The sequence below is a fragment of the Ramularia collo-cygni genome (assembly GCF_900074925.1).
Source record: "Ramularia collo-cygni strain URUG2 genome assembly, contig: RCC_scaffold24, whole genome shotgun sequence".
Classification (NCBI taxonomy): Eukaryota; Fungi; Ascomycota; class Dothideomycetes; order Mycosphaerellales; family Mycosphaerellaceae; genus Ramularia; species Ramularia collo-cygni.
In genome coordinates, this window is record NW_019716278.1 from 364,830 (window position 1) to 377,944 (window position 13,115).

Below are 13,115 nucleotides of genomic sequence, written 5' to 3' on the forward strand. Positions count from 1 at the left end.
GACGAGATATAGGACAACTCTTACCTTTGACAATCACACTGAGCAGAATACCCAAATATAACGACATGGATCGTGCGTTATCATGACCGCCGATACAGCCTCATCTCCTCTGCATCTCGCCACGCTACCACCAATCTTTGTGTCGTCTTTGTTTTTCGAGACCGAGGRCCTTCATGAGCTCGAAGAAGAACTGGCGCACGCTGGAGCGGCCCTAACGTACGATGTCCATGAAGCCGAGATCATCATAAGCAAGGCGACAAAGGTGAGAAGAATCGCGTTTGATCTTCGGTCCAAAGGCCTTTTCACAAAGGAAGTGACCTCAACCAGCATTAACAGCGATTCCCCTCGAGCTGAATCAAGTGCGAAAAAGCGGACTGTGAACGGCTCCCTCAAAGCGAGCCCGATTACGCAGTCAGGGAGTACTGTTGACGACTCTGCTACTGAATCCGAGAGCGATGGCGAGGAGGAGTCTTCAAAGGAAATAGCAAAAGGCTCGCCCCGGGAATCGTGTTCGGGCGGTGGCCTGCAAGCACAGGTACCTATTGCAGAGACTATCGTGACCGTGGTCTCCATCAGCTGGTTCGAAGACTCCAAAAAGCTCGGTCTGCAGCCACYCGATCTTTACATCACATATCAAGGTCAAAAAGTTGGCAAACAGTCCGGGCATGCCTCGACCAGCACTCCATCGCCCAGTTCTGCGAATCGCCCACCAGACGCACCATCATCAAAGCCGCAACTTGTCCGTGATATCCTTCAGCGCGCAAAGGAAGACTCGCCAAAAGCGGGATCCGATAGATTCGGGAAGCGCAAGTTTGGACTGAGTACTCCCTCTGCCACCCCGTCCAGCTGGGAGGCCGGCCACGGTACCAAAAGCCAATATGCACATCTACTCCAAGAGTCTACTACAGAACACGATGGTGGGTTCTCCAGCGATTTGCCTGAGATGCCAGAGTGGGTCAAGGCAGGTATTAAGTATGCCTGTCAAAGATGCACTCCGAAGACAAATCCAAACGACTCATTCATCGCGCTGCTGAAGAGGATCAAACATGGCCGACTGCTAACCAATGATGAGATTGGTGTGCGAGCCTACAGCACCTCAATAGCTGCCTTGGCTGCATACACGGACAAGATCAGCAATCCTCGCGAAATCATGGCTTTACCAGGGTGCGATGCGAAAATCGCAAATCTTTTCATAGAGTGGACCAACACAGGAAAGGTTCAAGCCGTTGAGGAGCTTGACGCAGACGCAGACCTGAAGATACTGGACCTGTTCTACAACATCTGGGGCGTTGGGGTTACCACAGCCAGGGAGTTTTACTTTGACAAAGGCTGGCGGGATATGGATGATATAATCGAATACGGCTGKAAGTCCCTCTCAAGGGTTCAAAAGATTGGTGTGAAATTTTATGATGAGTTTCTGGATCTCATACCACGAGCCGAGGTGGAGAGTATTGGCAGAGTCATTTACGAGCATGCAGTCAAAGCCCGCGACGGAAACGTACAATCCATGATTGTCGGAGGTTATCGCCGTGGCAAAGAAGCCAGCGGGGACGTCGATATCATTCTCAGCCATCCCGATGAAAGCCAGACACTAAATCTCGTCGAAGACATCGTGGCAAGTTTGGAAAAGGAAGATTGGATCACTCACACACTCATTGTTTCGTTGCACAACTCCAAACGCGACCAACAAACGCTACCGTTCCGAGCTGATGGTGGCGGACACGGCTWCGACACGCTTGACAAGGCATTGGTCGTGTGGCAGGATCCCGTGTGGCCAACAAAGACCAAAGATCTAGCCGCAAATCCGAACGCGAAGAATCCCAATATCCATCGAAGGGTGGACATTATCATCAGTCCCTGGCGAACCGTCGGCTGTGCAGTGGTAGGGTGGAGTGGAGCCACCACCTTCCAGAGAGATCTGAGGCGCTTTGCCAAGCACGAGCATGGCTGGAAGTTTGACAGCTCGGGGGTCAGGAACAGAGCGAACGGGGAGGTCGTCGACCTTGAAGGTTATTTTGAGTGGAAAGGGCTGGCGGGTGAGGCGGGCCGCGCGAAGACGATGGAGGAAGCGGAGCGAAGGGTCTTCGAAGGTTTCGACATTGCATACCGGGAGCCTTGGGAGAGATCTACTGGATAAGGTAGTCGTGCTTAATCTTACATGACGGACTTTGCACAGAACAGATGTTCGCAGCCTTGGGTCGCCACGTAGGCAGCCTGTTTTATAATCTTTGTGATGATGTCGTGAGACTGTGCAACCTTGATTTCATCCTTGTCACCACGCAGTGACGAGACGTCGTGTGAGCGGCGTCTTCACACGTTTATACTCGCGTGACGCACTGATCTTGATGCGCCGGGACTTGACGTGACATCGCCTCGGCACGGCATGGCAGGAGCCACCACCCACGCGCCAGCCGTTGTTAAACATTGTCAGGAATAGAACCATTCTTTCTTCTGTTCGCCTGCGGGCATCGTACCATCCGACAACAAAACCAACAAACGGGTGCCAGATGAATATTTCTTCACGCGGTGTGACGCATCTGATCCAGCCAGCGCAGAACAACCAGGCTAGTCCGGACTGCCACGCCGCATCAAATCTTCGATCATCGGTTTTTACTGGAACAGTGGGAGGCGCGGCTGGAAATCCACGAGAAATCTGGCCATCCCACACTCGTCTGCCACGCCCACGCCAGCATTACCTAAATTTGCTTCAGATCTCCGACYCATCCCAGGGTCCTCAGCTCGGCCGCTGGCCGCCCCGGTCTCGCAGCACAGTCCATTCGCCTTGTACAGAGCACATTCCGCACGCTGCATCATACTGCAGTACCTTGCGGAGATTAGGCCGGATCCTGCGTTTGCAGAACGACGCCTCACAGCCTCCCACGGGACGCAACCTGCATCGCTTCCCGTTCCTGCCGCCTGCATACATAGCGCGCGCCTGACAGATCCTGGATCGAACAAACCAATCGACAAGAGGCGCTCCGAATATTCGGCCCACTTTAAGAAGTATGCTCTGTCCCGTCCGATAAGATTAGATCCCTTCATTGCACTCCTTCTTCATCACTACCTTATATGCTACCGTCATGACAACTTACGGCACTCTCGATGGGACGGGCAGAGCTGATGCTCGGTCAGACGTCGAGAGGGCCGCTGACCTGGACTTGAGTTCCACCACCCTCTCAAGCAAACGGGAACAGACGCACAGTGACTACCAGCCGCTATTAGAAGACGACAGAAGATCTATCATGTCTGAAAGCAGCCGTGGATCCGCACAGGCCGGAGTGAAGCGAGTCGAAGCCATCGCATCGACATGGTCAAAAACCAGTCTTTACGTTGCCTACCTCGGCATCGCCATGCTGGCATATGCAACATCGCTCGAAGGTCAAACGACAGGCAACCTTACCATCTTCGCCACGAGTGCATTCAAGGCACATTCACTGGTTTCGWCCGTGCTGGTCGTGCAGGGGATTGTGTTGTCCGTTGCCAAACCACCGATGTCAAAGATCGCAGATGTTTTTGGACGATTCGAGGCATTCGGTGTCTCTGTGCTGTTCTATATCATAGGATTCATTCAACAAGCGGCATCGACCAGCGTCAACACCTACGCCGCCGCACAAATCTTCTACTCTGCAGGTCAGACTGGACTGCAGATTCTCATCCAGATATTCATCGCCGACACCAGTGACCTGGTCAATCGTGCACTCTGCTCTACCATCCCTACTACACCATTCCTAGTCAACGTCTGGATTGGGCCTGCCCTCGCCGAGAAGATATTGAAAAATCTGAATTGGAGATGGGGATACGGGATTTGGTCGATCGTGCTGCCTGTGGCTTTCCTGCCGCTGGCACTCGCGCTGCTCATCAATCAGCGAAAGGCCGCGTTTCGTGGCATCATGCCCGTATCGCCCTTCAAGGGACAGTCCTGGTGGCAGATAGTAAAGACCATCTGGATTGAGCTGGACTTCTTCGGTCTGGTCCTCATTTGCGTGGCGTTCACGCTTATTCTGATTCCCTTGACACTGGCTTCCAAGTCTGGCTGGACAAATCCGAACCTCATCTCGATGCTTATCGTCGGAGTGGCGTGCCTGATAGCCATACCATTCTGGGAAAAGAGCAAATTCCTGGCACCGCGAGCCTTCTTCCCGCGTAGCTTTTGGAAGAACAGGACCATCATCTGTGGCCTTGCTCTATCCTTCTTCTACTTCAGTGAGTGTAACGATATTCTTCCCGCAGCGAGAGTGAGCTAACACGTTTCAGTGGCATTCTACCTTTCGGTATACCCATACTTTCAGTCGTACCTGCTCGTGGTGCAGGATCTTCCTCTTACATCGGCCGGCCGCATCGTTCAARCTTTCACATTCACGTCCACCGTCACATCCATCTTGGTCTCGTTCGCCATCAAATACACAAAGCGATACAAGACTTTCATGGTGGCGGGCACTATTCTGTATGTCATCGGCTTGGCGCTGATGATTCATTACCGTACCGAAGATGCGTCGCCTGCCGTGATCGTAGGGACGCAGGTATTCCTCGGAGTCGGCGGAAGCTTGACCCACGTCCCGGCACAGCTTGGCGTGCAGGCTTCCGCGAGCCACTCAGAAGTTGCTGCAGCCACAGCTCTGTTTCTGACGTTTCTGGAAATTGGAGGTGCCGTCGGTTCCGCGATCTCGGGTGCGATCTGGACGAGCAATATCCCAAAGAAGCTCGCGCTTTATCTTCCGCCCGAAACAAGAGATCAGGCGGCGGATATCTACGGCAATATCACACTCGCATCGAGAGGGTTTCCAATGGGCAGTCCCACTCGTATTGCAATCAACCAGGCATACCAGGAGACCATGACGAAGATTCTAAGCGTCGCTGTGTGCGTCGCGTTGCCCTGCATCGTGTTGAGTCTGATGATGACGGACTATCGTCTCGACGAAATCGACCAGGGTGTGAAGGGTGTTGTGATTGGCGGTGATACAGCAAGGGCYGAATCGGAGCCTCCTGCCGGTCCGTCTACCACGAGGCTTCTCAGCACCAACGGCGATGTTGATGACGAAAGCGATGATGAAGCGTCAGAGTCTCTACAAGGCTCGATGAGTCGACTTCTTGACAGCAGTAAGGGGAGATCTTGATCTCTGATGTGTGTATTGTCGCATGGCCTTTGATAGGAGAGGTTGCATGTTGCGTGTTGCATGTTGCATGTTTGGCGTTGATTAAGGCATGAGTGACGACAGGAATGACTTGATTATTTTACGGATGGGAGCAGCTTGCATAGGATGGAATGGGATCTAGGAAAGGAAGTACTGGGCTGGAACGGATAGAGGCGTTTAGCGACGTCGCCGCAAGGATTGATATGCTACCTTGGGGCGTTAGATGATTGGGAACCTGAGCTCACGCCGTGGCACATATTCTTTCGTGATCAGTCTCTCTCTCTTTGTAATGGATCAGATGTGATAGCCTTGTGTTTCAAGACATCAGCTGCACTTTATACATTATAATGTAGTGATGCATCTGGCTTGATTGAGAGAAGCGCGCATGGTTGGGCTGGGCCTCACGACGAGTGCATACATGCATTGGGCGGCAGTATCCGGTTACAGTTTGCAACGAGACCTGTCGAATTCTGACCGATCAACAGGACCTTGTCGTAAAGCCTCTGTCCGCCCTATATTATTCTCATCGTCGTGCGACATTGATTGAAGTCTTCGCCGCAGAAGCAGCGTCGCCATCTTCCCCGCCGTCCAATAGACTCTCACTCGCTTGAACTCGCCAGAGAGGAGGAGCAGACTTGTGCCATCCCATCTGACCTCACCTCGTCTCCACCGCTGCTGATCTGTCACATCCTGCCCGACCAGCGAACTTGCGCTGTTGCTCTGGTTTTCCGCTGCGACCTCCCCCGAGCTCTGCCAGTTGCCCGACCGTCACGTCACGCCCTGCTAGTCAGCTTGCGCCCGTGATCCCCCAAGTGTCACCGCATTCCACGACTTCACGCGCCGACGACTTCTTGCTTGCTAGCAGCTGCGCAAGCGCCAGACCGCCCAACCCAAGCGCATTCGATCGGCCAGGGAAGAGACAGCTTGTAGCAGACGTGTACGAGACGTGACGGAAAGAAACACACCAGTCAAAGCGAAGAGATTCACGGCGCGATGGTGGTGGCTACGATAAAGTACGCACCCTCTCAATTCTTACCCACCCCTACGGAGCTATTGTCTCTCTGTATCAGCCTTGCCCCTGCTCGGTCGTGGTCATGCTGTGTGGACTGGGCCAGTGTATGCGAACGCAAGCTACCGAGCTCGCRTTATCCGTACCCATGGTGCAGCAAGAGAGAGACCAGAGCTTGAAGTAGCGATCATGGTGGATCACAGAGGGGAAAGAACACAAGCTGACAACATGCGTTGCATAGGTGCGTGGTTGTGGGCGATGGTGCTGTCGGCAAGACATGTCTGCTCATAAGTTACACCACCAACAAATTTCCGTCGGAATATGTACCAACGGTCTTCGACAACTATGCGGTCACGGTAATGTACGAAAAGCCCCGTCTGCCTTGTCTCTGCATCGGTACTGAACATTCTTTCCAGGATCGGTGACGAGCCTTACACCCTTGGTCTCTTCGATACCGCTGGACAGGAAGATTACGATCGTCTACGACCCCTCTCCTACCCACAAACAGATGTCTTCCTCGTCTGCTTCTCCGTCACCTCTCCGGCATCATTTGAAAACGTGCGAGAAAAGTGGTTCCCTGAAGTGCACCACCACTGCCCGGGTGTCCCATGTCTGATCGTCGGCACGCAAACCGATCTTAGAGACGACACCAACGTTCGGGATAAGCTCGCCAAACAGAAGATGTCGCCCGTGAGGAAAGAAGACGGCGAAAAGATGGCCAAGGAACTTGGTGCTGTCAAGTATGTTGAGTGCTCCGCATTGACACAGTTCAAGCTCAAGGATGTCTTTGACGAGGCAATTGTTGCCGCACTTGAGCCACCGCAGGTTAAGAAGCCTAAGCGTAAGTCTATTGCTGTTCCTGGGGACCTTTTTGGAAGAAGTGGCTGACTTTTGGACGATGCAGGAAAGGGCAAGGGCTGCGTGCTTCTATAGTCATTTCGACCCGAGATCTACTGTGAGCGGCGAATCAATGGACGCTATCAGATACCACCTTCTTCGCATCGACAATTTGGGCGCGTTGGCGTTGATGGCGCGCTTCAGGACGGCGCGCAAGGCACTCATACCAGGTCACCAGCTTTGTTCGTTTCCAGATCTTTTTAGCTCTGCATCTTTACAATTTGAATCTTCTTTTGTCCATTGATATCTTGCGCGTTTATGAGAACTGCTCGTGGTAGGCCCTGCTCGACGTGTTTGGAGACRTTGGTTGGTCSCTATGTTGGATCATCACGCAGCGTTCTGGCTCTCCAGGTGAAGTTGCTCATTCACTCGAACATCATCATACTGAATAAAAATATGGGGTCCATCTAGGGGCGGTGGCTACGTCTCTGCCGCACGACACGCGGCCTGATTCATTCACATCCTGCTCTCGGCATTCACTCGACTCTGCCACGGGGATGGTGAGCCCTCCTGCAGGACAATCGCAACATTTTCTGCGGAGATTGCCAATAAGTAAGTTTTGATCATCGACGCGCAGAGGGACTTCACTTTCTGCACTTGACACAAACTTCAACACCAACCTGCACTTGTTTTGTGCGTTTTTAGAGTCCAACCAGCTAACATGGACTCGCAGAACCGCAGATCACTGGGCACGTTGCCACGAATAATGGAAGAAGACCTCGCTGAGCCGGTCCGCTGCGACATCGACAGAGCACTGGGAACAGAAGCGACCCGTCACCCCCGCAACGCGTTCGCTGAGGACGGGCTGAGACTTCACCGCCATCGCCTGGCTAGCAACGCTTTCTACCAGGAGCAGTACGCCTTGAGGAAGAACACCCCACCTACGATGATACATCCCGCGCTCCGCTACAACACCAACCTCTACGACATTTCTCAAGCTCTGCCCGAGCTCAGCTCCGTCATGCCCCCTCACCAACCTTCGCTCGAAATGCAGCAAGTCTCGCCACGCCACGCGCGCAGCTCCCGCGACACCACCATGTCGCCATTCATCAACGCTGGCTTCGAGGAGCGTGTCCCATCTCCTGCGCTCAAGCTGGCGCCTTCACCCAACATCACGCCTGATGTGCCAACGATGCGAAACAGGTTCGAGGAGCGTGTCACCTCCGCCAACCAGCAGGAAGTCTCTGGTCGTGATGACTTCGTCTCTGTGACTAGATACTCCCCCAAAGCAGCCAACCAGGAGTTTGGCCAGCACTCACGTCACTCTGAAGATTCCCAAGGGAAGAAGGTTCCGGCATCGCCGAAAAAATCGCTGCTTGACCGCTTTCGCGGATCGAACCGCCGCGGCACAGCTGTACCGCTCCAGCCTCTACCGTCGATGAGCACGGCTGATGGCTCACCCAGCATGCCAGTGAAGGCACGCGCAGTTCTGTTTGCAACTCCACAAGTTAATGAGGTGGGGCGCTCACCTTCGAAGAGCAAAGCCTTCTGGTCACGCCGCAAGCCATCTGTCGCTGAGGAAACCAAAGCCCAAACTCCTACTTCTATACTGAAAGCGCCTCCGCATGTGGCTCGGCTTCCTGGCCACTCTCGCTCGCACAGTCTCGGCTACATTGATAACTCAGTCCCACCGACTCCGCTACCAAAAGACACCCCACCGGAGGAGAAGGCGAGGCTCGAAGCAGCCGGCGTAGCCACGATTCCAMTCGAAGACAGCACGCCCACCCGATACACCGGATTCATGAGCCTCAACAATCGAGCCAGTCCCAGCAAGTTTGGAGGGTACGGCCAGCGCGGCAACGCCACACTCGTCGCGCAGCCCAGCGTGCACTCTCTTCGGGCATCTGTTGTACCAAATGCTATGGACGGAGAAGACTTCGATCAAATGAAAAGCAGAATTGATGGACTGGGTCTGGAAAGCTTCTACCTGCCTCAGGAGGAGAATTGTCAGAATGCTGGAGCTTACAGTCCAAGCATGTACTCGCCGGACGTGGGCGGACACCCAATGAGTGCATTTCAGCGGGCCGCAGGATACCCGCATTCGCCAACAACAACCGGTTCTACTGACACAATCTCTCCTGACATGAACATTTCCATTTCGTATCCAGAGCTGGCCAGAGATCCGTCGATAACATCCTTCATGACTCCACCCAGCAAGACCACAAAGGAATCAGATGCCGTCAATAGCACGGATCACAACTACCTGGAGCTCATGCGCCACGAGCGAGTGCCGCCTAATCGACGCGGTGCGATTGACGTTGTCATCAACGAGGTGGAGGACATGCTGCAGGGTGGAGAACCAAGTCCAAGTAACAGCAGTCTGTTTGCCATCCCTCTGGGCCACGCCAGTGCTCAAGTCTCTCCACTTCATCTTCCCTCGGCTGTGTTCAACCAGCAAGAGTATCAGCACGCACCTCGTGATCTTCAGCCAGTCCTTGCCGACAGCGACGGCAATCAGATACTTCCTGCTACTGCCTACAACCCGTGGGATTTGCAGCAACAGTCGAATCATTCGCCCAACCGCGAGACCCGCTTACCGAGACGTCTTGCTACGCAGACTAAGGACAAGAAGAGTACGTCGGCCATGCCTGGTCTGCAATACGACAGTGGTGTTGATGTCGATCCAAAGAAGTCGTCTGCTAAGCTTCCGACTGCTGTCAAGCACTCATTAGCCTCTTCTGTCCGTCGGTCATCGGCAGCTGGAGAGGAGAAGTATGTGGTTGGAGCCAGCCAAAGCACTGACGTCCGGGGTGCAACAGAGCTGGGTGCTATCGATGTCATGGGTAGAGGTGATCACGTCAAGGACCTGATCGCAGCCTATCAGCAGAGTGCAATGGGCAAACGCCTGAGTTATCTCGAAGAGTCCTTCAAGCAGGATGCGATCCAGGAGAGAATGAGACTCGAACAGGATGCCATTCAGGAGAGAAAGAGACTTGAGCAGGAGAGAAAGAGACTCGAGCAGGAGGCCTTGTTCGTAAGTATTTCCTGATCGCTTTACCCATCCACTTCTAATTCACTTCACAGGATCAGAGACTCGCCTCCCTTGAGATCCATCGGTTCAACCACGAACCGAGCCCAACCAAATGCTACGAGACTTTGGAAGCCGTGGGCCAGCGCAAATCGCAGAGGAAGAGCCTCGGTCCATCGCACCCAGTCTCGGATCAGAAGAAGATGAGAGAGCCAAAGTTTCTCCCGCTCACCAATTCTCCAGGCCATCGCGCCGATACCAAGCGGATCAGCACCGGTGAAGCGAGGGACTTTTATCAGAATCAGCTCAAGGACGCCCCCGTCATGAACTCTGGTAACGTCGACACCTCCGCCGATGCTCGTCGGGATCACGCCCCTTCAACAACTCCCAAGCCATCACTATCGCGTGTCGAAGCCGCCGAGGAGGAGCCACGTGTCCCGGAGTCGCGGTCGGAGAGTAAGAAGATCCTTCATTTGCAGCGGAAGCTCGATCTTCAGCAGAAGTGGATTGAGGAGGCTATGGCGCGTATGGAAGCTCTCGAATCGCAAGCACAAGAGGCGAAGAAGTGATGGGAAATGACGATGAATGAGGGCGTTTCAGATCCAGGCATATGAGAGGAGCAGGAAGCCAGAACAAAATTGAGAAGATCAGAAGTTGTGCTAGATCTCTTCAAATGCGGGAACCATCGGGAACGCGCAAGCGTCCCTTCGGCGGAAGGTTCTGATTGAGAGTATCGAGAGCATTGTGCGAAACGACGCGAAGATTCTAGCTTTAGAGTCTACCGCAATTCGTTCAACTTCAAGCATGTGAAAGTAAGGGCTTGGCGGGGTCAACCGAACAGTACCTTACAGTGACCAGATGCCTCAAGCATTTCGTTCCCTTCTGTAATGTTATTCTGTAAAAGGTGCTCTATTCGTGTAATGTGTATCCTCCTCTTCCATGTTTGTCAGAGGTCTTGAGGTTAGGGCTAGCACTCCGCGACTCTGGCAACAAGGCCAAAGCCTCTTTGCTAAGATATTATGTTGCAAATGAGCGACGCATGCTATAATCTCGCAGTGCACTTCAAGTCCCCGCGCTGTCCTGCTTCCCGTCGTGCTCCGCGGGCGAATGTAGTCTCGTCGCGTGACGACCTGGTGCCTTCCCTTCACTTGCCCGGCCACGTCACGGCTGCCTGATTAAGATAAGGTTCGCTGCGTTCTCTGCTGACCTACCTTCARACCGGACCCTCTTGAGCCAAAATTTCTTGAACATCAACAACAACATCCACGAACTCTCATCCCACCCTCGCCATGGCGAGAAACCTTCGCTCGAACGTGAATGCTCTCGCCAATGTCGCCGATATCCAGACATACGAGGAGGCTACCGCGCCGCCTAAGAAGAGGAAGAAGGTGCAGGCACCGCGTTTCCGCTGCTCGAGCTGCAGCACGCTACGCATGGTAATCATCCTTGGCATCATTGCTTAAGAGACCTCGCTGACCCGCTGACTTCGTTTTCTAGACCAAGTTCTTCCCCAATTTCAACCCTTCCAGTGAATGCGAGCACCTCATCAACACCTGCATAGCATGTCTCCGGAAGTGGGTGGAAGCGCGCGTGGAAGGCGGCACCTTCGAGTTTGGAAAAGACGGCAAGATGTTCGGGGTCAGATGCCCAGAGTGCCCAGAGGTGATGCGAGAGGTGAATGTGCAGAATGCTGCGACGAAGAAGGTGTTCAAGAGGTGAGTGGTCTGCTGGACGGCTCGTGCTGCCAGTTGTCATCAACATAGGCAGTACCTCTTGGAACAGCCACTGACGATTCACCAGATTCCAGGAGCTTGAGCGTCGTCACGTCGCGGACACTGTGCCGAATTGGCGGTGGTGTCTGAACCCCACATGTTGGTGGCAGTAAAACCTCCTTGAGCATACAAATCACTAACCTTTACCAGGCAAGGCAGGCCAAGTACACGAGCAACTGCCCGAGCCACGGAAGACGGCCAAGGGAGGGAAGAATTCAAAGAAGCAGCCATCGGATGAGGCTGAGAAGATTTGCGTCTGCAACGAATGCGGCCATCGAGCATGCGTTCCCTGCGACCGGCCAGATCACACCCCAGAGACATGCGCCGACTATCAAAACCGAATCAAGGGCCGGACAGACGAGGATGACAAGTCTCGTGCAATGCTTTTGAAGATCTCGAAGCCTTGCCCGCATTGCAATAAGCCAATTCAAAAATCCGGCGGATGTAGCAGTATGATGTGCGCGGTATGCCACACGAATTTCTGCTGGGAATGCCTCAAGGCATACACCGCCAATGGTTGCGGGTGTACCACGCAACAGCATATTCGGAACGCCGTCGCCGCCGCTGGCTTGCTTTAATACAGAAGTGTCGGGGAAACACACCTTTCTGAGTTCATCTCAAGTCGAAACGATCGACTCCTACGCTCTTTTTCGGCTATGCTGACCAGCTGCACTGGTCACACACTCTCCAAGGCACGCGATCAAGTGCGATCTAGGAAAACGTTGCACTGGAGTTCATGCAAGGCCTGCCAGGGCGGTAGACTATGCGCACTGGATGCTGAACGGTATGGGAAGGATGCCGTTAAGAAGAGTGGAGTTACAAATTACTGGCATGGACATGGGCATGGCTCTTTCTCGGCAGCGAGGCAAGTCCGGGAAAGATCCTGACACGCGAAGCATTCCATTCCGTCGTAGGAGTTCCCCAGCTGGCATGCAATCGTTTGAATTCAATCTCTCAATGCCAAAGTAATCAACAAATGCTCGTAGGTGAGGAGGAGGACGTGACGTCCAAAGGTCGTATCCAAGATCGTCGTGTTTGTTCCCGTGACCATGGATGTTGCCCAAAGCGCGTGGTCCAAGCGCTCCCACAGATCGATCTCCCCAGCTCCAGCTCCTTCGAGCCGAGCAAAAATACGGGGAAAGCGGGGCTCCGCCCACTGGCGAACTCTAGGATGTAAACAGCAAAGGCCATCTGGGCATCACAGCGATGGCTGGCAGCGTGGTCAGAGCTTGGGGACAGCCGCGGCCAGCAGGATCATCCTATCCTCAAGGTCAGCAGAGTGACCTTCCTCCCATTTCCTTCACCTGCTTCTCGCACATTGCATAACCCTCACGCGT

General features: G+C 53.8%; 5 protein-coding genes; all 5 read left to right on the top strand.

Moving 5' to 3' along the window:
- Positions 1 to 82: 82 nt before the first annotated feature.
- On the top strand, positions 83 to 2,137 carry RCC_10800 (related to terminal deoxynucleotidyl transferase; the record flags this gene model as incomplete). The annotated part of the gene is made up of 1 exon (XM_023776025.1): positions 83 to 2,137. The coding sequence occupies one exon, from the start codon at positions 83 to 85 to the stop codon at positions 2,135 to 2,137; it is 2,055 nt and encodes a 684-aa protein (XP_023631793.1).
- Positions 2,138 to 3,080: 943 nt separating this feature from the next.
- RCC_10801 (related to transporter (major facilitator superfamily)) lies at positions 3,081 to 5,114 on the top strand (the record flags this gene model as incomplete). XM_023776026.1 has 2 exons in its annotated part: positions 3,081 to 4,203; positions 4,255 to 5,114. The coding sequence occupies 2 exons, from the start codon at positions 3,081 to 3,083 to the stop codon at positions 5,112 to 5,114; spliced, it is 1,983 nt and encodes a 660-aa protein (XP_023631794.1).
- A 1,011-nt stretch (positions 5,115 to 6,125) lies between these two features.
- On the top strand, positions 6,126 to 7,074 carry RCC_10802 (cell division control protein 42; the record flags this gene model as incomplete). XM_023776027.1 has 4 exons in its annotated part: positions 6,126 to 6,145; positions 6,383 to 6,502; positions 6,558 to 6,982; positions 7,046 to 7,074. 4 exons carry the CDS (start codon positions 6,126 to 6,128, stop codon positions 7,072 to 7,074), a joined length of 594 nt encoding a protein of 197 aa, XP_023631795.1.
- Positions 7,075 to 7,699: 625 nt separating this feature from the next.
- RCC_10803 (uncharacterized protein) lies at positions 7,700 to 10,575 on the top strand (the record flags this gene model as incomplete). XM_023776028.1 has 2 exons in its annotated part: positions 7,700 to 10,012; positions 10,063 to 10,575. The coding sequence occupies 2 exons, from the start codon at positions 7,700 to 7,702 to the stop codon at positions 10,573 to 10,575; spliced, it is 2,826 nt and encodes a 941-aa protein (XP_023631796.1).
- Positions 10,576 to 11,295: 720 nt separating this feature from the next.
- On the top strand, positions 11,296 to 12,356 carry RCC_10804 (uncharacterized protein; the record flags this gene model as incomplete). XM_023776029.1 has 4 exons in its annotated part: positions 11,296 to 11,442; positions 11,504 to 11,721; positions 11,807 to 11,877; positions 11,929 to 12,356. 4 exons carry the CDS (start codon positions 11,296 to 11,298, stop codon positions 12,354 to 12,356), a joined length of 864 nt encoding a protein of 287 aa, XP_023631797.1.
- Positions 12,357 to 13,115: the final 759 nt, after the last annotated feature.